The sequence below is a fragment of the Aedes albopictus genome, chromosome 2 (assembly GCF_035046485.1).
Source record: "Aedes albopictus strain Foshan chromosome 2, AalbF5, whole genome shotgun sequence".
Lineage (NCBI taxonomy): Eukaryota > Metazoa > Arthropoda > Insecta > Diptera > Culicidae > Aedes > Aedes albopictus.
Window position 1 is genome coordinate 450,443,108 of NC_085137.1, and position 27,130 is coordinate 450,470,237.

Sequence of the window (27,130 nt, forward strand, 5' to 3'; positions counted from 1 at the left end):
TGATTCCTTAATAAAATCCTTTTAAATTTCGTTCAGAATTTCCTCTTAAAAATTATCTTTGAAATTTACTGGAAAAGGGTCTATGGGTTCCATCCATAGATTTCTTCAAAAAAACTAAATTAAAGATTTTTTTCAATAAATTTATTTAGAAAATAAAAAAAGTCCCTGAATATTTATATTTGCAAATTCTTTATGAGATACCTCAATAAATTTGTCCAAGATTTTTTAGACATCATCTATTTATTTTCCAAATTGCTCCGTGAATTCCTTCATAAATAAGTCCAGGAACTCGGTATTTCAATTCACCAAGGTTTTTTTTTAAACTTCCCCAGAGCTGGCTTCAAATCTTCCTAAACGAATTTCAACGAATTTCCCTTTAAGAACTCTTTTGGAAAGATTTCCATGGATTGCTTCTAAAATTCCAACAGGGAATACTTTTAAAGTTCTTCTTGGGATTCGTTTAAGATAAAAAAAATTGCCCAGGATTCCTTCACTGATTCTTCCAAAAAAACTTCTTCAGAAATTTGTAGGGGTATTTCTTCAAAAAGTCCACCAAAGATTTGTTCAAAAATAGCTTTACAGATTCTAATGAAAATTGCTGCAGGAATGTGTCACGAATTTTCTTCAGAGAGTCATCGATAAAATACTACAGGAATTCCTCCAGAGATTCCTGTATCATTACTTTCAATGATTCAGGCAGGAATTCATTCAAGGAATCCGCTTGTTATTTCTCCTACATTTTTTTCTAAGCAAAACTCCTTCACAAACTCTTCAAGGAATTTATTCAGAAATATTTCCTTTGAATTTCGTCAGAAATTCTTTTAGGAACACCTCAAGAGTGTTGTTGGGGGATCTTTACAGATGCTAATCAAGGCGTTTCTTCAGGAATTTCTGCAGGAACTTTTTTTTTTTTTAATATTTACGCAGATTTCTCCTGGATTACTTTCAGAAAATTCTTTTTATCAAATGATTTCTCCAGGTTTTTTTTTTCTCAAAATTCCTCTATAAGTTTTTCTAGGAATACTCCCAATGGTTTCTCGTGAAGTTTCACCATGAAGTTCTACACAAATTACTACTGGGATTTCGTCAAGAATTTTCCTAGGATTTCTTCAAGTATTTCTCCAGAGATTGTTTTAAAAGAAATTCCTAAGATATCCACGAGTATTCTACTGGAATTTCTCAGAAATTGCTGTTCGAACTTGCGCAGAAATATTTCGTTTAAAAGATTTTACTTCTTTAGAATTTTAAGAATTTATTCAAAAGTTTTTTTTTCAGTTATATCTCTAAACTTAAAAAAAATCTACAGAGGTTCCTCTGCAAATTCTTCGAAGGTTTTTTTTTGGAAATTGATCCTGCGGTTTCGTCAAAAATATCTTCAGGGATTATATCAGTGGTTCCTGCAGGAATTGTTTCAGATTCTTCTCCAGGAATTTTAACAGAAGTTTTCCAAAAATTTCTGAAACAATACTTGAGAGAATCCCTGAAGAAATCCATAAACAAAACACCTCTACTTTTGTAGCTTTCCAGAAACAGTGAAACTTGAAAATTTTCTTGGAATTCTTGGAAAAAAATCTTCGAAAAGATTCTTGGACAAAAAGTGCTAACCAAGTTTTAAAGTTAGCTCTTTGTGAATTTCGGGATGAATGCCTGAAAGAAAACCTGTAGAAACTTCTTTAGATTCCTCCTGAATTCTAAGGAAAAATGCTTGAAATATTTTTTGAAGCTTTCCTTCATGAAGATATCCGTAGATGATTTTCTGTAGATATCGTTTCAGAAATGTCTTCAGAAATTGCAGACAAAGCTACTTGCGGTATTCCTAAATAAAGTCCTAAATAAATATTTGACGATTTTTTGATCTCGTGGAGATACCTCTGCAGGATTTTTCATATGAATTTTTAATACTATTTTTGAAGGGATCACCACAATCTTCACAGTCCTACCCACTAGGATTCGGCTCATTTTTCAAGTTGTTGTAACCTGGAATTAGTAAGCTCTTCTGAATTCAAATGACAAAAATAGGGGAAACCTATGAGTTTAAGCCAAAAAAAAACAAAAATAGATTTAGAGGTGGCGCAATCGCCTCAAAGTAGAAATTTTGAGTAATAAAAAGGTGTTTTCACTTCAAGTGCCATAACTTTCTCAATTTTTCACCGATTTTCAATCTTTTTTTTTATTAATTTCTCACAAATTAAATTTCAAATAAACTCGTAGAACATCAACTTTTTCCTAAGTCACGCAAAATATGAGTTTTTATGGATCTAATTTATTTTTTTCGTCTTTTTACAAAAAATTCAACTTCAGGGTTCGATAACTTTTTACCCGTTCCATTTTAATTTTTTTTTTTTTGGCTTGCATTTGTAGATATTTCTGTTGCCAATCTTTGCCCCAAACAAACTTATCATCAAAGTACTCATTTTTATGATACTTTTCACCAAAAACTGCCAAAGCATGCCTTAAAACTTGATTTTTTCATGCAAAATTGGAGTTTTTGTCGGCTATTTGCAATTTTTTACTCCAAACCAGATACTTAGCATCCTATTTAGGGATATGGAACACATTGGAGGATTTTTTTTTTTTCAATGTTTCATTCCTCGCATTTCGAACATGAAAATATTTTTTGATTCAGAACACTCCAAAAACTGTAGTTTAAGGCTTCCATATGATTATTGAGAATAAATTTTTCACTTTGAAACCGAAACTGAGCATGAAAACAATTAAAATTTTGCCAAAATTCTGATTTTTCCAATAAAATACGTTTTTTGAACGATTTTTGGTATTTATCTATTTTGAAAAGATTTTTTAAAGGTACAGTTTATTCACAGCATTCTTAGGTAACAAAAATGTTTACAAAAGCAAGCTAAAAAAATTAAAATTGGTCAAACGGTTAAAAAGTTACAGGACTCTAAAGTTATTTTTTTTGTAAAAAGAAGAAAAAACTAAATTAAATCTTCAAAAACTCATATTTTGCGTGAATTTGGAAAAAAAAATGATGTTCTACGAGTTTATTCGAAATTCAATTTGTAAGAAATTCATAAAAAAAGATTGAAAATCGGTTGAAAATTGAGAAAGTTTGTCACCGCTCCGCAGAGGGCGCATGAGACTCGGAGACAAAATATAGTAAAATAGAAGGTTCCTCTGGGCATTGGTCCCCGACCCCAATACCTGAGCCGCAGAGGATATCTGGTTCGAGAAAAACGGAACCACACGTTGACTAACGAGCCATCCCAATTCAAGATAGAAATTTCAGTTTTACAAGAAAAATGGTATGAAGAAATAGAGTGTACTTACATTTATTCTGGAACTTATCCTACTTATCCTAGTGTTTTGTGGTGTGTCATGAGCGTGTGGATGTGTATCCCACGGCGGCAGCAAAACTCTCAGGCCTGTCCGGACAGTTGGGGAATAGACCACCGGCTCCATGCCGGCAACCCCGCTGCTTGGCACGCCATTAGCGTCCCTGCCACCACGACATCACCACTCTGCTCATGGCCCAAAGCACCACCATGGCAATTTCGCTGGATTAAAGAAAGGCCTATATAGGCATCGAAGGGCACAATTAATTATCAGCATACACTATTGGATCGTTTCAGAAATCCGTCCAACTCATCCTATTCTTACCGATCTCAATTTCTATGTTCACTCCCGAGGATCCATCTTACAGTTGGCCGTAGCCATGCCTAGCTGTTAACTGCGTTCTGCGGAAACAATAGCACACTTGTTTAAAGAAGCAAAGCAAAATGTAGCACAACTCACATCGGTCAGACCCGAAAATAAAAAAAATCACCACTTTAACTTTTATTACTATCGCGCGCACAGGGTCTGCTTGATGTTCAACCGATAACTGATAGCAACCGCCGATCATCGCAAGTGTTTTATTGGTGGTGATGCTGGGTGCTACTGAGTGGTTATTGAGCAAATGGTACTCAATCCATTTGGCCTTATCGATAAAGGGAAATGATTTGGTCTTATCAGAGAATGAGATGGTACTTAGGATAGGGTTTCTGATACCGGTGGCTAGATTTTTATGGTGGTATAGGGTGATGTCGGGTTTTTTATAATATAAATTTCATGAAGCAGCTTGCGCCCAGCGGAGCATACACTAGAGGCATGCGGCGCGATCGATCGACTATTAACAACGATCGAACTAATGATGACGATGTTGTGTTGTTTGTGTTGTGGAAGTGTGATGATTTAACATGGTAATATTCAACCAAAACTCCTGCATTGATTGGCGAGGCTAAGAGCACCATAGCGGCTCAGTACACGCCAGTAAAGATTACCGCCTCCGTCATCAAGCTAGTGGAGCAGGTTACAAGTTATGGCACTTGAAGTAAAAACACCTTTTTATTACTTGAAAATTCAACTTTGAAGCGATTGCGCGACCTCTAAATCTCAATATTTTTGGCTTTAACTCAGAGGTTTCTCTTTTTGTGTCATTTGAATCCAAAAGAGCTTACGAATTCCAGGTTTCAACAACTTTTGAAAAGTAAGCCGCAGCCTATCACCCAGGGATGCCATATATACAGATTTTTGAGCACTTTTACAGATGTCGTTTTATATGAAAAAGAGATTTTTGAGCAAGAGGTGCTTTTTTATTTTTGTATGGGATACAGATTTTTCATCCAAATTTTGTATGAGATAAAGATTTTTGAAAATAATGATACAGATTTTTCAAAAAATCATCTGGCATCCCTGGACCTGAAGAAATTTTTGTGGGTAATCAAGCCGAAACAAAAAAAAATCCTGTAGGAATTCTTCAGAGAACCACTGGAGAAATTTCTGAAAAAAATAACTGTTGAAGGAATTGTTGAAAAAATACCAAAAAGTGCTGGAGAACCCTCTGTTAACATACATAGAAGATTTTCTTGGCATTTTTTTTTGTAAAATGCTCAGGCTTACATTCTTTTTTCTGCAGGAATTGCTGAGAGAATCTTTGGATAAATCCTGAAGCATTACCGAAAAAACAATGAATGAATTCCTGAAGAAACGTTTGAATGAATCTCAAGCCATCCCTGCTGGAGAAATACGCGGAGGAACTTCTAGAGATACCCTTGAACGACTCTCAGTAGAATCTACTGAGAATGATGATTAACCTGGGCTTGTTAGGGGAATATCTGTAAATAAAAAGAAAATCGTGTTAAGTACTGTTCCTTTGAATTCCACTAAGAATTTGCATCTTTTGACAGATACGTATTTCGACCTCAACTGTAAGGTCGTCTTCAGATGCAAATTCTTAGTGGAATTCAAAGGAACAGTACTTAACACGATTTTCTTTTTATCTACTGAGAATGTTTTTTTTTTTTAAGAATTGTTACATAAATGACTGACAGAATCTCTGCTCAACTTGTTCGTTGAAGAAATTCCAATAATAATTTCTAAAAAAAACTCCCAATCTCTATGAAATTTTTGTTCAAGAATTGCATCGTTTGAAGAAATCTTTGGAGAAATTTCTATAAGTGCTTTGAAAATTTCCAGAAGAACTCCTGGAGAATTCCCGAAAAAAGCCCTTTAGGAAATTCTGATAATATTTCGGGAGGAATGCCCTCAAAAATGTTATAAGAAAAACATGCACGAACTCTTATAGCACATTCCTTGGAATAGTTTCCTAATGAATAACTGTTGGAACCCCAGGATGATTTATTCTTGGGAAACCCGTGGACTAGTTTGAGAATTGATCAATAAATAATAAATAATAAATAATAATAATGAATAATTGTGGAGGAATTCCTGGAGAGATGTTCAAATAGATGGGTGCTGATGAACTCTCGGGTCCGATAAATTGCTTTGGGACCACCCCAACGCATCACATCGCCCTACCGCGTCGCGCAAAGTATATTTTATGCGATTCCCACTGAAAGGGATCCACTGACTGCGACCGGGAGGTTGAATTATCTATCTACCAAGACACCACTACGACCAGATCTGCCGGCCAGACGACCATAAGATCAAGTTGCATACATATACTTACCCATACAAATCTTTCAACGGATTTTCCCACTGCTCCACTCAAATGTACACACAGTCAGTTAGTCGCATTTTTCCTTTGGCCCAAGAACGAACCCGGATTTATTCCGCATTTTCGTTTCGTTGATATCGCGAGCGCGACGACGGACGCGTGTATTTGTGTTTTTCCGCGTATCTGCACAAGTCTGCAGCCGCGCGGCTTGTGGAAAATTTATTTTGGAGATATTCTCGTTAGCGTTTATACGGACGTCATTGGGAGCTGCAGTTAGGCTGATTTAAGTTGACCAGCTGAGTTTATGCAGACCTGAATCTGGTTAAGAAACTTGAATTGATTTCTTGTGTGAAGCAACCGGGCAAATCGGAACAGTGAACTTGTTAGTTGACACCACGGGAAGGTCATTGACCACCACTTGTTGAATACCTGCTCTATCTTCTTCATCGTAACTGCTTCGTAAACCACGATAACTAATCATTTTGATCCGCAGCATGGCAAGTCCGGAGAATGTCCTAGCCGAAGCGGACAACATAATGGCCAGTGAGGCGATATCCGCTCGACTGGCGGAGGTTTCCCGAATTGCCGAATCGCTGGACAGCGTCCTGCAAGATGTTCAGGGCGGATTTGATGACGTGGACGATGAGGTGGCGAATGCTTCCGGAGAGATGGTCAGCAGGAAGGCCGACGGCAGTAATCATAGCGATGTGAGTATCAACCACATATTGTTTTTTGAAGTCTAGATTTTATTGTTTGAACTTCTTTCAGGACTGGAGTTCTAGCGTGAAGTCGACCGAAGACGAATCCTTCGTCACCGCCTCGGACTGTACTTGCACTCCGCAGTCGCGATCCTCATCGTACCACACGGCTTCCGAATGTCGGGCATCTCCCTGGTGGGGAGGAGAGTCCACCGAACGGAGCTCCCTCGATAACGATTCCTCCGAAGACGCCGATCCGGAAGCTCTGCCCTCAATCAAGCTGCTCTCCGGGGTAGTCATTACGGCGTCCTCGGCCAATTTGTCTTTCGACGAGTCCGAGAACAGTTTTCTGACTCCGACGTCGAACAGCGAGCAGGCCGACTCGGACGATCCGCACCAGTCCCCGACGGGACGCAACCAGTCCTCACCGGAGATCAGTTCCGGAGCCAGCTCTGCTCTGAACTCGATTAATCGACGGGAGAACTTAGCTCTGGCTCTAACTCCGGAGGAGTTGGAGCAAATCGAGAACGACATCCGGAACAACAACACCGTCCATCTGGTGGCGGTTGCGGAGAGTACCCCAAAATCGGGATCCAAGCATAGTTCACCGACGGCCAGCGAAGACAGCGGTAACGTAAGTACGATCAGTGCCAAATTCGATGCGGTGCTGGAGCTGGACGGTACCGGGCTTAAGTCCGGCAACCAGGAAATCTCCGGCTTGACATACTACTATCAGAATATCATCGCGAAGCATACGGTGAAGAGCTGTTTGTGAGCTGGTGGGCAGGTCCGGGCGAAACCGTCTCGTCATAGATAGTGCGTTAGAATGTAGTATTACAGTGAATAGCTCAAAGTGTGCGAAATGTGTTTGCGCCGGCAAGTGGCAAGAATCTCAACAAATTCATTTGTGTTCTCAGTAAGTAGGTTTTTGCATTCGTCTTAGCTTCTAGTGTGACATTCCAATCATTCTTACTTTAGTTTTGTTTTAGTTTCTGTACTAACTTGCACGAACAGTTCGAAATAGCTTCAATTAGAGCCCTAGTTATTTTCAATTGACTAGTAGGAAGTAAGTTTTAATGCAAATAAAACCTGTTTTTGTTAACCGTGTTGAATGTTAAGCTTTGTAACAAAGAAACTCCCTCGAACTTCCATGGACCTCAACGCCTAAATGACGGCAAACTCTGCCAGCATCGCTTGAAGCTCCCCATTTGGCTGGAAATCCCCTTCTTGCACTCACCTGTTGCTTCGACCGAAGTAGCACCTCCTCGCTTTACCCCATGCTTGCGACGTGACATTGTCGAATGTCATGTCGCACTCAACTCTCGCAGCGCGTCGCGTCGTCTCAAAGTTGTTTGTTTCGATGTTCAGTAGAGCATGCCGCAACGGTGCGATGCGACCACGTGAGAAACGTGAGAACATCTTCGGTCCTTTATTGGCATCGTAACCGGTTTAATTCGATACCACGAGGGGAGTTTGGACGCAACACGAATGCACAATTTTGATGAATATACTACGCGTCGATTGGTCATTCTGGTAAATGTCGTTGAATGAAAGGAGCATGACGAATGTGTGCCAGTGGAGAATCATTTCAAGACGAGCATTTGAAAAGGGCCTATCTGCTTTGCGTAAACAAACATGTTTTTGTTTCTGTAGGGCCCATCTGCATCCACCCCCGCACATCAACACCCTTATCAGAAAGAGTGTTCTTCAAGCTATCTGTTAAGGGTGTTTATTAGAGTGGGTCAACGTTGCATGGAGAAACTTTAAATTTGATCGTATGAACCCGGAACAAAGCTTTTTCGATCTATATTAGCGTCCAAAGCAACTGTGCAAAATTTGGGAGCGATTGGTTGTGTCCCCGTATTCCGCATTGCGATTGAAATTTGTATGGAAGTTAGTATGGAAAAACGTACTTTTTTGCGTTTTAATCATAAGTTGAATTCTTTTGTCTAATACCATGTAACTAATGTCGTAAAAGTATAGCCCAGGATATGCCGAAAAACTTTGCCGAAGACCACAAAGTGATCCGACGCTTGTGCAATAAGTAATTCGACTGGTAACTTAGGCCAAAAATTGAGATTTTATTCTTGATGTTATTCCTTTACATGTTAAATGTTAAGCACCACCGGGCAATATGTACGTTATAACTTTTTTCACAAGTGTCGGATCACTTTGCGGTCTTCGGCAAAGTTTTTCGGTATATCCTAGGCTATACTTCAACGTCATTAGTTAGATCATTTTAGACGAAAAAAATCAATTTAAGAGAAAAATGCAAAAAAGCACGTTTTCCCATACTAAATTCCACACAAATTTCAATCGCAATGCGGAATACGGGGACGCAACCAATCAATCCCAAATTTTGCACAGTTGCTTTGGACGCTAACACTGTTTATGTGCGTGGGTGGATGCAGATAGGCCCTACAGAGACAGAAACATATTTGTTTACAAAAAGCAGATAAACCCTTTTCAAATGTTCATCTAGATTTGTAATCTGGCACCGCTAGGGATTGAAAGTGTGTTCTCGAGGTTCAAATATAGTGCAAGGTGCCAGAAAAAAAAAACAAAGAATGTTTATCTTCTGTTTTGATACAACCTACTAGTTTGATATTGTCCATTTTACGAGCCGATTTTATGAATGAAATTTTAACAGGAGCATGAGCCCTCACCCGTGAAAATCAATATCATCATCAACATTGTTGTCACTTCGTAAAATGGCTCATTGCATAAAAGTGTGACATTCAGAAGCGTAGAATTTTAATCGTTCGTGACACTGATCTTTTTCGACTGAAGGTTTTAATAAAGCAGTGAACAATTTATGAATAATTTATCATGTTACGTTACAACATTTTGACGTATTGATTGTAAATTTTTCCACAATAACACATAAACACGATCGTAAACCTCAAATAGTTTTCACATTCAAAATTCTGGTAAAATTTGCAATGAATTATCATTGTTCATTTTTTTCATTCAATTATTTCAATATCAAATTTATGATAACACTGAATCAAAAATTTCTCGCTATAATACTCGATTTGTAGCTGCAGCTCTCCAACGTCGGTCACGCTCAATGCTCACCAGATCACGCTCCACCTGGTCCGCCCATCGTGCTCTCTGCGCTCTACGCCATCTTGTACCAACCGGATGGTTGACAAACACCAACTTTGCAGGGCTGTTGTCCGGCATCCTTGCAACATGTCCTGCCTACCGTATCCGTCCAGCTTTAGCCACTTTCAGTATGTCGCGTTCACCGTAGAGTGCAGTGAGCTCGTGGTTCATAATTCACCTCCACAAACGCGTCGCTCGAAAACTCCAAGTACATGTCTTGTGATCGTAGAGGACCACCGGCCTTATTAGCGTCTTGTACATGGTAGATTTGGTGCAGGGGTGAATCATTTTAGACCGCAGTTTCTTCTGGAGCCCGTAGTAGGGATTGGGAACCACTGGAGTAGAATATCCCATCCCTTTACCCCCAGTACCGAAACGTGCATCTTGAAACACGTCACCTGTAATGTTACCAACGGTCTACAAACAACACGAACAGCTCGGTGCGTCTTCGTGTCATCGTGCTCTTCGGTATCGTCTGGACCACGACTGCGGGCCACCACTAAGAACAGGTCAATCGTAAGTAGTCGGTCGATCAGGTAATCCAGCATGCGGTTTTAGGCGATTCTCTAATGCGCCGCTTTAGACTTTTCACAGTAGGCACAACTACCACTGATGATGCGCCTTCGTATTTCACGGCTCACGTTTTTGTCAGCCGTTAGCATGCAACCGAGATAGACGAATTATTCTACCAACTCCAAAGTATCCCCGTCTATCGTAACATTGCTGTCAAGGCTTGTCCTGTTCCGCTCAGTCCCACCTACCAACAATAACTTTGTTTTACCCGCATTCACCACCAGTCCGACTTCACGTTTCAGGCGGGTGTACAGTTCTGCCACCGTTCCAAACGTTCTAGCAATAAAATCCATGTAAAAAAAAAAGAACAGACAAATTGGCCGGGTTTAGTGAAGATCGTACCCAGACTGTTGAGCTGGGCTTGTTGCAAAACACCTTCCAAGACGATTTTGAATGGTAGGCAGAGGAGTCACCTTGTCACAGTTCTAATTGAGATTCATATGAACTGGATAGTTCACCCGAAATCCTTACGATGCGCTGTTTTAAACACTTTTTTTTTTATTCGTGAATTTTAACTAAAGCTAATTCTATACAAGTTTTGCACACCGTTGTTTGCATCGTTGCTCTTATCAAGCTGGGATTTTTCATAGCTCTGTGCGGTCGATAATGTCATATGCCGCCTTGAAATCGATGGACAAGTGGTGCGTTGGGACATGGCATTCACAACATTTCTGGAGAATTTGCCGTATGGTGAAGATCTCGTCCGTTGTCGACTGGCCGTTGATGAAGCCGCCTGCTTAACGAATTCATTTACTTTAGGTGAAAGACGACGGAAGATGATGTGGGATAGCACTTTGAAGGCGGCATTCTTAATGGTGATCGCTTGAAAGTTCTCACACATTTACTTGTTTTCTTTCTTGTGGATGGCACAGATTATCCCTTCCTGTTCGGTTTTCCAGATCTTGACTTCTAACCGATGCACACAGATGGCCAACATTTCCGGGCCCATCTTGATAAGTTCTGCTACGATACTGTTCTTACCGACCACTTTGTTATTTTTGAGCTGGTGGATGGCACCCTTAACATCCCTCAGCATGGGAGTTGGTTCGTTCCCGTCCTCTGCTGCACCAGTAATTTCTTCTGCTGCCTTGATCCCCCGTGGCGTGCCTACATTCTCATCGTCATTCAGGTGCTCGTCGAAGTTCTGCTTCCACTTTTCGATCACCTCACGTTTGTCCGAGAGGAAGCTCCCATCAGGTATCAGGTATCAGAAGGCCGGCTCCAGAGGCACGTTATCCTCCATTTGGGACATTTGTGCCATCGCCAAAATAACAGCCTATTTCATCATCTACCTGAGGGAAGAGGACGGAAAAAGGATTTGGATGGGGATAGGGACAGGTAGGGAAATAGGAAAAATACCCTGGAAGAGGGTACTAACGCACAAGCGTACCACAATGGGTTCAAACAGCGCCCTGAAAAGGGCACTGTAATAACGCATAAAGCGAAAGAGAGCCTATAGCTCTTTACCACAGCGGTTTAAGAACAACAGAATATCCTGAAGATTCAGGTTTCTGAAGTCAGTTTCACTTAATAAGTGTTTACCGAATACTCGGAAACGCAGTTGCGCGAAAACTGGACAGTTACATATCAAATGATACGAAGTTCCATAATCGGATTCACAGCTATCACAGGCAAATGAATCAGCTTGCTGAATATTCGCCATGTGATAGCTGAGTCGGCAGTGGCCAGTCAATGCTTTGACCAGCATGCTGCAATTCTGCTTAGACAGATTAGTTAGATACTTCGCCACCCGTAGAGATGGCTCAGCACTATACAATTTGGTTTGACGACATGACTCCAAACTATTCCAATATTGTCTGTGTTGAGTGACAGCCCAGGTGTGAATCTGAAGCTTAATCCAACACTTCGATATCGGAATAGCTGGTTCAGGGCCAATGAAGTCATGTGATGCTCCAGAGCGAGCTAACTCATCAGCCAATTCATTTCCAGCGATGGAAGAATGACCAGGTACCCATAGAAGGTGAACAGCGTTTGCTGAATTCAGCTCCTCGATTTGAGTTCGACAAGCGATAACTATCTTCGACCTGGAGTTGGCCGAAGCAAGTGCTTTAATAGCAGCCTGGCTATCTGAACAGAAGTATATTACTTTGCCCATTACGTGCTGCTGAAGTGCTGATTGCACTCCGCACATAAGAGCAAAGATTTCGGCCTGAAAAACGGTACAGTGTCTACCAAGTGAATAAGACTGATACAGCCTTAGCTCACGAGAATAAACACCAGCACCTGCTCGACCTTCGAGAAGGGAGCCATCAGTGTAACATACGATGCCGTCTGAAATACTTCTTTCCAGATAACCAGATGTCCACTCTTCCCGGGAAGGGAATTTCGTGGAAAATGTCCTATATGGAAAATTACAAGCAATTGTAAGATCACTTGGAGCAAGGACAATTTTGTCCCAATTCACCAAAAGTGGAAACAACGAGGTGTGTGTTGAACTGCGGTTCACAGGAGTTTCCTCTAGTAGACCGAGTACCCGTAACCGGTAAGTGCAAGAAAGGGCTTCTTGTTTGAGATGAATGTGTAGTGGGGCAACGTCAAAGAGAACTTCTAGCGCTGCCGTAGGAGTTGAAGAGAACGCTCCAGACATCGCCATTAAGCACATCCTTTGGAGATGGCCTAATTTTGATTGGACCGTTCTCACTTCACCCTTTTGCCACCACACAAGACATCCATAAGCCAATATTGGCCGAACCACAGTTGTGTAAATCCATTTGATATACTTGGGTTTTAGACCCCAAGTTGTACCAAAAGTACGCCGGCATTGCCCGAAGGCCATACAAGCTTTCTTGATTCTGAACTCAATGTGAGGTGTCCAGGAAAGCTTGGAATCAAGAATGACTCCAACGTACTTTACCTGTTCAGTCACATCGATTTCAGAATCAAAGAGACGCAAAGGTCGAACGCCATTACGGTTTCGCCTTTCCGTGAAAAGAACAATAGATGTTTTACTCGGATTAACCGAAAGGCCATATTGGCGACACCAACCCTCAACTACCTGAAGGGCGTTTTGCATCAGGTCGAAAAGGGTGCTGATGCACATACCAACTAACAATGTTAGATAGTCGTCGGCAAAACCATAAGTAGGAAAACCGCTATTATTGAGTTGCCTCAATAGCGTATCTGCTACGAGATTCCATAAAAGCGGTGATAAGACTCCCCCTTGGGGGCATCCACAAACACTCAATTTCCTAATCCCTGCTAGACGCAATGTCGAGAAGAGATATCGGTTTTTGAGCATTTGATGAATCCAATTGGAAATCATTGGAGATATACCATGACTCCGTGCGGCTTCCAATATGGCATCGAAAGGCACGTTGTCAAAGGCACCCTCGATATCTAAGAAAACACCCAAACAAGATTGCTTTTGAGCGAATGCTTTCTCGATATCGTAAACAACCTTGTGTAAAAGAGTCACAGTGGACTTACCAGATTGGTAGGCATGTTGGTTCACATGAAGAGGCACGTTGGCCAGATGAACATCACGGATGTGATGATCCACAATGCGTTCTAAGCATTTCAGAAGAAAAGAGGTCAAACTGATAGGTCTGAAACTCTTTGCTTCTTCATACGACGCACGACCCACTTTCGGAATAAACTTTACAGTAATATCCCTCCAGGATTTGGGAATATACCCTGTAGCAAAACTGCAAACAAGTAGTTTTTTCAAAACATGTTTGAAATAATCAAATCCCTTCTGAAGCAAAATAGGATAAATCCCATCTGCCCCAGGAGATTTGAAAGGAGCAAAGCTATTAAGAGCCCACTCAATCGATTCTATAGTTACAATACTCCGAGCCGAAGCTAAAGAATCATAACTACAAGAAAAGGCATCAGGTTCATCCGAAGATGTAATATCCACACATCCAGGGAAGTGTGTGCTGAATAAGCATTCCAGAACTTCCTCATCAGAGGAAGTCAGATCGCCATTTGGCAAACGAAGTTCGTTCACCCGGAAATCCTTAGATTTCGCAAGGATTTTGTTTAACCGACTGACTTCACTCAAGCTGGAAACATTTGAACAAAGGTTTTTCCAGCCGGATCGTTCAGCAGACCGGAGAGCTTTCCTGTAGGCCTTGCGAGCCGACCTGAAAGCCTCCGAACCAGCCGAACGTCGTCTGTTCCAACTCTTTCTACATTGTTTCCTGAGTTTCGCCAGATCAGAGTTCCACCAAGGGGTTCCTCTTGTGATCTTCACAGACCGTAGAGGGCATGCTTCTTCAAAAGCTTCCATGATGAAGGTCGTTGTAGTATCAACGGCATCATCTAAATCACTTGGAGTGTCAATAGATGGTGAGTATCCATGAAATTTGGCTGCAACCAAATCAGTATAAAGATCCCAGTTTGTTGACCGAGGATTCCTGAAACGCAATGTTTGCGAAGTAACATTTAAATGTTCAAAAAAGATGTAGCTATGGTCAGATAAAGATTCTTCATCTGACACATGCCAATTGGTCAGCTCGTGACTAATTCTACTAGAGCAAAGCGTTATGTCTAACACTTCCTCTCTAGCAGATACCATGAAGGTTGGGCGGTTGCCTATGTTAAGTAATGCAAGATCTGTACTACTTAAGTGCTCCATCAAACTGGAGCCTCTCAAGTTAATGTCTGAGCTGCCCCAGATGATATGGTGAGCATTAGCATCACTGCCAACAATTAGCGGAAGGCCTTTTGAAGTGCAGTATGCGATGACTTGTTTGAAAGCATCCGTAGGGGATGGTTCATCATGCGGTAAATACACAGAACAATAGACGTATTTCCTGTTGAGGTTTCCAACAGATACATCAATTATGATAGCACATACATCTCTGGTGGTTAGTTCAGAGTTGAGTGTAGCAACTATTGCGTTGTTGACAAGCACACAGGCTCGAGGCATGACACGCGAGTTTGCCATTTCATGTTTACTGAAAGTGGCAAACACCGGGTTCACAAGGTTTCCTAGATAGAAATTTCCCTTACGAAAGTAAGGTTCTTGTACCAAGGCCACTTGGGCTGTACCATTTTGCATAAGTCTGCAAAGATTGATCGTTGCTGTTCTTTTATGCTGAAGATTGATCTGAGCTATCTTAACCGTAGCCACTACCCAAACTAGGTAAGATTAAACTCTTCGCAACAACAGCACAACAAAGAACAGCAACAATAAAACCAAATCGGTATCGATTGGAAAACGCCAAAGGCGAGGATACACAGAATACACTGTGTAAATCGCATAATGCGAAACCATATAGGTGAAAATTTAAACTAATTAACAACATCTTCATAATCCCGCCCTTATTTAGCCTCAAGTGAGACTAAAGAAGGGCAGCTGATTGTCTCGGAGAAACACAAGGTCCACTGCACCATCGCTCCGGTTAGCGCAGTAAGGGCTACATACTGTGGAGGGCGCCCTGGTACTCCACAGGCTCCGTTAGCGGTTAGGTTTTTATTAGACCCCCCTAGCCATTCATTCCTAGGCACGGTAAGCATAAAGCCGCATCACACCATGAATTAGGGGTCACCTGTTGGTGGACTCTTACCACCGGAACAGGCGGTCCGTAGTGTTATTCTTAGCCAATTGAGACAATCGCTACCGACACTACACAGCTATCTAGGCTGATCGAGAAAAGAAGTTAATATTGATGATCAACTTCATACGGACTCGAACAGCCGGCAAAGCTGGGATAGCACTTTGAAGGCGGCATTCTTAATGGTGATCGCTTGAAAGTTCTCACACATTTACTTGTTTTCTTTCTTGTGGATGGCACAGATTATCCCTTCCTGTTCGGTTTCCCAGATCTTGACTTCTAACCGATGCACACAGATGGCCAACATTTCCGGGCCCATCTTGATAAGTTCTGCTACGATACTGTTCTTACCGACCACTTTGTTATTTTTGAGCTGGTGGATGGCACCCTTAACATCCCTCAGCATGGGAGTTGGTTCGTTCCCGTCCTCTGCTGCACCAGTAATTTCTTCTGCTGCCTTGATCCCCCGTGGCGTGCCTACATTCTCATCGTCATTCAGGTGCTCGTCGAAGTTCTGCTTCCACTTTTCGATCACCTCACGTTTGTCCGAGAGGAAGCTCCCATCCTTATCCCTGCAGATTTTGGCTTGCGGCACGTAGCCTTTGCGGGATGCGTTAAGCTTCTGGTAGAACTTACGTGTTTCTTGTGAACGGCAAAGCAATTCAATTTCCTCACACTCCGCTTCTTCCAGGCGGCGCTTTTTCTCCCGGAAGAGACGGGTCTGCTACTTCCGCTTCTGTCTATCGCTCCACATTCTGTTGCGTCCTTATCGTCCAGAACCGCTCTGCACTCCTCATCGAACCAATTGTTTTGTCGACTCCGTTCCACGCAATCCAACTTGTCATCCTTTTGTAGATGGGACACACGATACCTTCCATCCATTCCTCCGGTAATACTTCCTCCTCCCAAATCTTGGTAATGACCCAGTGTAATGCTCTCACCAGTGCTTCTCTACCGTATTTTAGAAGCTCGCTTGGAAGTTGATCTGCTTCAGCGGCTTTGTTGTTTTTCAACCGGCCAACCTCCTCCTCAATCTCTTGGAGGCAGAGCCGTAGCGTGCGGTTGGCCAGGCTGGCTTCAGAGGGGTGCCGAAAAAGCCGAAGGCTAAAAAAAAACAGGATGAACTTACCTTACCTTACCGGTCAGGCTAAGGCCGGGGTGGCCTCTGCTGTACATAGTAGCCGCCTCCATTCCACTCGGTCCATGGCTGTTTGTCTCCAGTTCCGCACTCTGCGTAGGGTCCGCAGATCGTCCTCCACTTGGTCGACCCACCTAGCTCGCTGCGCTCCACGTCTTCTTGTACCGGTCGGATGACTCTCGAGAACCATTTTAGTCGGGTTGCTATCCGACATCCTGATGACGTGACCCGCCCACCGTAGCCTCCCGATTTTCGCGGTATGGACGATGGTTGGTTCTCCCAGCAGCTGATGCAGCTCGTGGTTCATTCGCCTTCTCCAGGTCCCGTCTTCCATCTGCACTCCGCCGTAGATGGTACGCAACACCTTCCGTTCGAAAACTCCAAGGGCGCGTTGGTCCTCTGCACGTAGGGTCCATGTTTCGTGCCCATAGAGGACGACCGGTCTAATCAACGTTTTGTAGATGGTTAACTTCGTGTTACGGCGAACTTTATTCGATCGTAGAGTTCTGCGGAGTCCAAAGTAGGCACGATTTCCTGCCACAATGCGCCTCTGAATTTCTCTGCTGGTGTCGTTGTCGTCGGTCACCAGTGAGCCCAAGTACACGAATTCTTCAACCGCCTCGATTTCATCACCGTCGATATGAATTCGGGGTGGCGGGCGCTGTGATTCCTCCCTGGAGCCCTTTGCCATCATGTACTTTGTTTTCGACACATTAATGACTAATCCGATTCGCCTGGCTTCACTCTTTAGTCGGATGTACGTTTCCGCCATCGTCTCAAATTTACGAGCAATAATATCAATATCATCGGCGAAACCAAGCAGCTGAACGGACCTCGTAGGCTGACCATACGTCCCGTATTCAACGGGACAGTACCGTTATTGTGACTTTTTAGAGTTGTCCCGTCGTATTGTGGGAAAAGGCCAAAATGTCCCGTATTTTTTTCGGAAAACGAGCATTCTAGTGTTAACAAAAAAAGTTAAGTTTAGCTAATTAGGATAATGTGTCGACATATTTTCCTATCTTTACTCTTTTCAATGAAACAGATATATCTTGATTAAGAAATAAAGGTTCATCCTGTTTGAATTTCGAGTTAATATTAATGATTTGATTTGAAGTATCAGAAATATTTCCTAAAAGCTTACTGAAATTCACAGTTCAATGGGTTTTTCGTGCTTTTATTAAAATTCTCAACAAGTTTAAAATGTAGTTTGTGAAGGGTCAAGCTATAATTTTGAATTACTTTGTTTAGTATATACCCTTTAGATTCTTCAGCAATTCTACAGAAATTAACTGGAATAAAATGTTAAGTTCTCTATATTTTCTAAGTCAACGAATAATTTTTAATGGAAATTATTAAGTGATGTATAAAGGAGTTGAAGATAAACAACATAATCATTCCAAAAATGTGATTTTTTCGGGAGCTTTTATGACATCAACACTTTTTACAGAGATCTCAGACTTAAAATACGAAAAGTTTTGAAAAGTTCGATTGATTCCTTATCAAGTAACAATAACAGCTGAATAACAGTTCATTCAGCCAATTTCTTTTGAATCAAGTTTAAGAGCGGCTGATTTGTCTGTTGTACAGCAATAATGTTTGTTACGTTATATTTTAACATAATTTCAAAGATAACTCTAGACGTCTTAAAACTTTGTTTACACTCGCAGATTTTATTCATATGTATTTTGCTTTCATAAGTGTACACAAACTTGTATATCTGAGATCTTTTGGAACATTTTGTATGTCCCGTATTTTATGCTCATGTGTCCCGTTTTTATCGTGTTACTATCTGGTCAGCCTAGGACCTCGTGAAAATCGTCCCACTCGTGTTTATCCCCGCTCTTCTTATTACACCCTCCAAAGCAATGTTGAACAGCAAGCACGAAAGACCATCACCTTGCCGTAACCCTCTGCGAGATTCGAAGGGACTCGAGAGTGTCCCTGATACTCGAACTACGCACATCACTCGATCCATCGTCGCCTTGATCAACCATATCAGTTTATCCGGGAATCCGTATTCGTGCATAATCTGCCATAGCTGTTCTCGATCGATTGTATCATACGCCGATTTGAAATCGATGAACAAGTGATGTGTGGGCACGTTGTATTCGCGGCATTTCTGCAACACCTGGCGGATGGCGAACATCTGGTCCGCTGTAGCGCGTGTTCACCCATGAATCCAGCCGGATATTGCCACACGAACTCTCTTGCAATCGGTGATATGCGGCGGCATAGAATTTGAGAGAGTATCTTGTAGGCAGCGCTCAGTAGTGTGATCGTGTGGTAGTTCCCGCAATCCAACTTGTCGCCCTTTTTGTAGATGGGGCACACAATACCTTCCATCCATTCCGGTAATACTTCCTCCTCCCAAATCTTGGTAATGACCCAGTGTAGTGCTCTCACCAGTGCTTCTCCACCGTATTTTAGGAGCTCGCTTGGAAGTTGATCTGCTCCAGCGGATTCGTTGTTTTTCAACCGGCAAACCTCCTCCTCAATCTCTTGGAAGTCAGGGGCCGGAAGTCTTTCGTCCTGTGCACATACTCCTAGATCTGTTACCACGCCACCTTCGGTGCTTGCAACGTCGCCATTGAGGTGCTCATCGTAATGCTGCCGCCGCCTCTCGACCACCTCACGCTCGCTCGTGAGAATATTCCCGTGATTATCTCGGCACAAAGCCTCTGCGCGAGCGGTTCAGCTTCTCGTAGAACTTTCGTGTGTTCTTAGCGCGGTACAGCTTTTCCATCGCTTCGCGATTTCGTTCTTCTTGCTGGCGCTTCTTCATCCGGAAGACTGAGCTCTGCGTGTTCCGCGCCTGTCTGTAACGTGCCTCATTCGCTCTCGTACAGTGTTTCAGCATTCTCGCCCATTCTCGTTTTTCAACTATTCACATTCGCCGTCTTACCAGTCGTTTCTGTGATTCGGAGTCGCGAAGCTTAGTGCTGTAGCCGAGGTACTACCTATGGCGGATCGGATGTCCCTCCAGTTATATTCAAGTGTAGCTGCGCCAAGCTGCTCTTCCGTTGGTATGGCCACTGCTAACTGCTGCGCGTAGTCTTGAGCCACTTCTACGTTACGCAGCTGCTCGATGTTGTGCCGCGGCGTTCGACTTCGACGCGTGGTGATAACTGTCGAAAGTTTTGCGCGCATGCATACAGCTACTAAGTAGTGATCCGAATCTATATTCGCACTGCGGTATGTGCGGGCATTGATTATATCCGAGAAGAATTTACCGTTGATTAGAACGTGGTCGATTTGGTTTTCTGTTTGATGGTCGGGTGATCTCCAGGTGGCTTTGTGGATATCTTTGCGGGGGAAGAAGGACTACCATACCACGGGAGGCTGCAAAATTTACGCATCGCTGGCCGTTATCATTCGATACGGCGTGCAGGCTGGTTCACCCGATTACCGGTCTGTACATTTCCTCCCTTCCTACCTGCGCGTTCATGTCGCCGACAACGATTTTCACGTCACGCGGCGAGCATCCATCGTATGTTTGCTCTAACTGCGCGTAGAACGCTTCTTTCTCGTCATTAGGTCTCCCTTCGTGTGGGCTGTGGACGTTAATGATGCTGTAGTTGAAGAAACGGCCCTTAATTCTCAACATGCACATCCTTGCGTTGATCGGCTGCCACCCGATCACACGTTGTCGCATCTTGCCCAACACTATAAATCCTGTTCCCAGTTCATTGGTGGTGCCACAGCTTTGGTAGAAGGTAGCCGCTCGATACCCGCTTTTCCACACTTTCTGTTCACAGTTCGGTTCGGGTGCTGCAGTGTTAGCCGAGGCAGTGTGAATTGCTGTGACGATGCCAGTCGGTGGCCAGATGCCGCTTTTAGCCCCGTCGATTAGCAGCATATAATCGTTGGACACTTGGATTGACAGCTATCGGTGAGCTCGTTCCATATTATTAAAATAACTAACAGTATATGATATAAACATTGAACAAATTTTTCGTTTATCTGCTCAACAAATATTGAAAAGTTCGTCACGTCAAGTGTCGGCCCAAGTTTCCAAGTCATTTTTGTAATTATACTTTCTTATATTATAATTTTCTTTCTCTCAATTTGTTTTTCATTTACGATACATTTTGAATAATTCAGTGTGATTTTGGAGGCAAAGTGAAGAGGCCGTTTTTTCTCATTCGGACCGGCCGCGTCGTCGTCGTCGTCAATTTGAATGTGCACATCGTCGTACCCGTGTGTAGCTGTAGCGGTTCAGTGTGATTTCGGAGAAGAGGCCAGTTAGTGGAAGATGCTGCAGCACATACGCACTGGACACTTCGAAGGATGTTTATTGGTGAGCTCGTTCCATTTTATCATAATAATTAATGCTAAAGGATGTATAAAATTCTACTCTGGGTTTTGTGTATTTATCTAACAAATATTGAAAAGTTCGTCACGTCATGTGTCGGCGCTAGTTCCCAATGCACATTCAGTTGATAATAAATATTTTTCTTTCATTTTTTGCATTTGCACAAAAATTTGAATGGTTCGTCATCTTCGGTGTCGACATTTGTAATATTTTAGTCAAAATGAATAAATGTTTTAGTGTAGAATTAGCATAAGTTAGAATACACATAAATAAAAAAAAAAAAAAAAAAAAAATGTTTTGACTCAAGTAAAGGTTGCATGAATCACATCACTTACCAAAGTGAATCCAAATCATGTGACTCTCCCCCTCCCCACTAACAAAAACTCCCTCCCGTGACAGTCGTGGAGAAGATGAGGTGATCTCGGTCTCTAGTAGCAACGTACGTCACACTAACATTCCTTTCCTTCCTCGATGACCGTAAGGACGTGGCCGGCGCCGTTATTGACTAATAAAGTTTGGAATTCTCGAACTGTACACATTGAGAGCGGTAGCTACTCCCAAGCTCCGTTTATTGGTTCCTTGTGCAATTTCGATTGTTCTGGTCAATCACGGAGTAGCAACTACGAATTGTACGGTCATCTATGCTCATGCTCATGCTCATGCTCAGTCCAACAAAGTTCCTGCAACGCCACGATGTCGAAGTTACGGGGATGTAGTTCATCGCAAATTATCCTGTCACATCCTGCGAAACCTAGTGACTTGCAATTCCATGTTCCAAGTTTCCAATCGTAGTCCTTATTTCATCGCGTGGGTCTTTGCCGATTGTATCGAGTCGTATTTTCTCCTATGTTATTCGCAATGGGGATTTTTACGGGTGGCTTATTGGGCCTACGCCAACACTCCTGTCTCGCCGGAGGACCATCGTGCCAGTTCTGTTTAACGTCCCAACCAACACTGGGACGACCACGCTGAAGGGCTACCACCTTGGATCTAGCTGGGCGTGGTGCAGCGTTTCTTACTCAGCCGCTCGATGCCAGAACAGACGCTGTTTGTACCGCACCTCCTTGGTGAACAGACGCTCGGGTCGTACCTCCTCAATCTAGCTGAACTCAGAAGGACAACAGTGCCCAGGCTGCACTACCAGCTAAGCACACAACTCTTAGCTGGCGGTCTTTGTCATCGCTTGACCCGTAGAAGCATGAGGTAGGAACTTGTGAGGACCAGAGCTGTGTTGGACACTCTCCTTATCGACTCACCGTTTTGTAGCCCAACGCTTTCCATTTGCATTCATGAATTACAGCAATGATTAAAATTGAAACATTAAGAAACAAATTTGAATGATGTTTTAGTGTAAGAAATTCATGAGGCAGTTAAACAGCCACACATGAGAAATAGAGATGTATTTGAATTTCTCCCTCCAGTTTCACACGATAATCGGCTTCTTTCATCGCATTTACAGAATGCAGTCATCCTCATCGACTACAAAGTGTGATCTATTTTCGAGCTGCCCTGCGTTCCGCCATAAATCATCGCTTACTACTTAATCCCTCTCATCAGTTTAATCCCAACACCAGTTGCACTGCACCTATCATCCGTTTCCTCGCAGTTATGCATTCGATGTACGATCGCATCGTCACGCGGCATGCAATCCCTCCATTCCATATTGTCGCGCAACACAATCTCTCGCTCTCGTTGCTGCTCTGCTGATGCTGCAGCGAACCTCCCAGCCAGCGCCAGAGAGACCCCAACTCCACAACCCAACCCAGCTAGAGTGAGTATGGAGCACCACCCTTCGTGAGGCGAAACTCTGCGCGAGTCAGTCTCTTTGGTGCACCCCGTGAGTAAAGATCGGTTTCGACGAACAATAATACGACGACCCCCTTAGCGCAAGAAAGTTAAAGTTAAAACGAAACAAAAAAATCCCAAGTTATTAGAGGGATTTTTTCCGCGAAAAACGCAGACCAATCCGCGCGTCCTCTGTTCGATCCTGCTGCACCTCGCCCTGCGACCCTCCCACGCGTGTTTGTGTGTAGTAATTTATTTGTCCATGTTCAACGGCTTGCATGTGCGTCAGCCAGTGTTCCTAACGCGCTTCTTTCTGCTGTGAGAGTTTGCTGTGTTTTGCTGGAACGCGCGCGAATCGTTATTTTTCCGAAGCCGAGTGAAGTGATTTCCCACACAGCCAGCGCCGCCACCGAGAGGGTCGTGATCCGCGCTGATCCGCTACCGTGCGTGCGTGAAAGTGTGAAAAAAGTAGCGCCTCCCCCTTGACCAACCCCGGACACTGTGGCTCTGGTACCTACGGCTGATGGTCCGGCGGAGTTGAGTTAGTGAGTGTGAGTTTACACAATTTTTGCGCGCGATTATTTTTGGATTCCTACATCATCTTCATCGACGCGCCACCGAGCCGTTGTGGCCAGGCTTGAAGCCGAGAAGCTGGTCGATGAAAATTGTGAAGCCGTGAAAAACCGTGCAGAGCAGAAACTCGCCCAGTAGTGGTGGCCGTCATCGCCACCGGCACGAAACATCAAGTTTTTCCACCAAAGTGACTCAGGTTTATATTCGTACGGCAGGAAAGGGGGTTCGGGAATCAAACAGTGAAATCTACAACAAATTTGGAGTACAATATTTAGTTTTAAAGCTATTGATACTAATAACACAAGTTTACAAAATAAAACGAAAGTCGTGAACTTCTGTCAACGACCAAAATTTTTGAAGCACAATTAAGTGCTGATTTCGAAACCGACCTTCAAAATTTTTTAAGTAGAACAGTTTTTGAGTTTTAGCTCAATATCGAGTTTTGCAACTTCTCAAAATATATAATCTACTAAAATTCAAATATATTGCGTTTTGTTCAACCAATTTTAAATCTTTTTCCATAAATTAAAAGCTGAATACAATACCATTCGATCATCTGAATACAGGTTTTGCGTCAGATTGATGAAATTCAAGATATTGGCGAGTTTTAGGGACAATCTTCTTATATTTTAGCAAAATTCCCAAAATTTTTTGAAGAAATGTATTTTTTTCAATAAGAAAAAACCAACTTAAAAATTCTTTCTCGACGTTTATTTGACATATCATATGTAGGCGAGTTACAGTAAAAATTTCAGCTCAATCGGAGCATTGATTACGGAGAATGAGATGTTTGAAGTGAGCGACTTTGCTTAAAAATAGAACAAAAATCGATTTCAAATCATCAACCTTGTATGGAAAGTCGAAAAAATTTCCGCTCTACTGTAATTTTTTTCTTTCGCGTTTTCGAACTCAGGGCATGATTCTGCACCAAAAATGATCATCAGCTTACCGAGTTCAAAAATGCTGTAAACTAGTGTAATTGATACACAACCGTTGAACTTTTCCATGTTTCGACCTACTACAACTGAGGATTTAGAAGCAAAGGGGTGTAAGTGACAAAAACGCACTTTCGAGTAAATGAGGTTTTAAAGTTTTCCATCAATTTTTCATTCCATACAAGGATTATTTTTACGATGATTAGCAACATTTTCAAAAAAATCGGAGAAAATTGGGTCGATTTCTAAATTTTATAGGGTCTGGGACCATTTGAGCAGAAGCACCTATTTAGGCACTTGCTGCTATAACTCAGTCAATGTCAAATCAATTGATTTGAATTTTTGTACTTGGCTAGATACTGTACGCATCTCATCGTGTCAGATCAATTGGTTCAAAAATCATTGAGTTATATCAGAAAGTGCTCAAAATAGGTGCTCCTGCCCAAATGGTCCCAGACCCTATAGAATTTCGAAATTGACCCAATTTTCTCCGATTTTTTTTGAAAATGTTGCTAATCATCGTAAAAATAATCCTAAAAGTGCCTGAAAGCTTGAAATCTAAAAAAAATGATATGCTCAGCTCAAATTTTACAAAATGATTACTTACACCTTTTTGCATCTGGGCCCCTCAATTTATTGTCTGTAGAGCATTTCCAGCTGAATGCACAAATCGCGTAGACGCGACCTTTTTCAATTCAAATGAAATTTTGCTCATGTATGAGCTTCTATCTGAAACTATTTTTCATGTTTTGTTTTGCAATATTCTTCACCAAACTTTTGAAAATGGCATCAACAAAAACATTGGTTCGTATCCCAAGTAACATTTTAAGTTTTGTACGGCTCTACAAGAGATCTTCATGACAAATTTTATAAAACTTGCAATAAAGCTGAATCATACATCAAAACCTCTTGATAACCTCTTTAAGAGCATCTTCCGGCTAAGTGGACCACTCTCGGAGAGGTTTTGCAAACCTCATTAAGAGTTGCAATAAACCCGTTTTAAAACCTAGTTGAAAATTTTCCATTCTCGATTGTTGTTGTTTTTTTTTTCAACGAAAACTTTGACAGCTCATGATGCAGAGAAGCTTCTTCGATGGCACGTAAAGTTCAGAAGTGTGGGAATTTAGCTTATGGTTCTCGATGAGAATCGCCCAGCGCAGCGACCCGATGCACTGCAGCACGTTCGACGTGGGCGAACGCTGACCGAAGAAAGAGGCAGAGCCGTGGCCTGCTATGATCTCATCAGCAGCTGTCAGTCGACAGCGTAGGCGTTACCCCGGGTGGGCAATGTGCGTGCGTTATCAATTGTCCGTTAACATGTTGAGGGACAAGACTCTGCAGACACTGAGAGATGATCATTGTCAGACATATACCCCACAAGAAGTATACATCATTCGTAAGTAGAAAGCGATCATTTCAAAGTAATATTTTAGTGCTGGCAGGCTTATGCGCATTCGAATTTACCGTGAATATTGGGGTTGCAGAATCATAAAATTAATGCGCTTCAAAAATAGTGAATATTATCATCTAGGAATGAAATAAATCATTTTGTGAATTTGGTAAAACTATCTCGAATCACAAGAAAACTCAGCAGAGAGAGGTGAGCATGTTATGAAAGTGGTGGCAAACTATCAATTCATTGCTAATTTTAGCAAAATTAACTATTTTCCATTCACGTAAGCTAATTCTTTAACATGGCGACGACCATAATCAACGAAAATAAAACGAAAGCTAATTTACTTTTATGATGACCGCAATAAACCTAGCAGTGTCGTAGTTTCTGCTTTTCCACCAACAGATGTCGTTACTAATCGAACGGATCGCCATCTGTTGAGAGTATGAACAGTTTTATTGTGGTAATAATGATTGCCAGAGGGTTTACATATCGGAGTGTTTTGTTATCTCTTAAAATCTGGCTTTATGGATATCTTCAATATACTACAAAACATTTTATCAATGGTTTTCATAAAAGCAGTCATACAACTGTGAGTTTTAATTATTGCTGTAATTAAACCTTAATAAACATCAAACAAAACCAAGCAGCAATGGAATTGTTACTTGAGATGAATAAAAAGTAGCGAATGTTATTACTTGTAAATCTACTAAGAAATAGAGTCCACAGAGTTTACTGCATCGTGAGTATGAATAAAAAAATGCCAATTATATAGTGGCAGTGTATCCATCTAGAAAATCGGCTACAATGATTTTTAGAGAAATTCTGTCAGGGTTTCTTTCATTCTGGAAGTTCTTTGGAAATACCTCTTGAAATCCCTCCCAGGGATTTTACAAGATTCCTTCCGTCTTTTTTCACGCCATTCTTCTTCGTATTCCCTTTTGAATGCCTTCTGGAGATTCTTCCGGATTTCTAACAGCATTTTTCCAAGATTTGAACATTTCTTTCCGGAATTGTTCCTCGAGAATACTCATATCTACATACATAATTTCTCTAGAGGATTTCCCAGTACTGCCCACAGAGTTTCAGTGGATTTCTACCAGGATTCACCCCGAGATCTTCACAAGAGTTTCT

The 27,130-nt window shown here is 42.1% G+C and overlaps 1 protein-coding gene across 12 annotated transcripts in view; it reads left to right on the plus strand.

Annotated features, from left to right (window-relative positions):
- LOC109419679 (titin) overlaps positions 1-27,130 on the plus strand; it is a 556,752-nt gene that overhangs the window by 209,447 nt on the left and 320,175 nt on the right. For 9 of the 12 annotated variants that reach the window (XM_062853862.1, XM_062853867.1, XM_062853868.1 and 6 more), the window contains exons 8-9: positions 6,450-6,663; positions 6,725-7,288. In XM_062853862.1, coding sequence (XP_062709846.1) covers positions 6,450-6,663; positions 6,725-7,288 — 778 coding nt within the window. Of the gene's footprint in view, positions 1-6,449; positions 6,664-6,724; positions 7,289-23,125; positions 23,647-27,130 lie in introns of those variants that run through there. The other 3 variants (XM_062853863.1, XM_062853864.1, XM_062853865.1) reach the window with 3 other exon arrangements.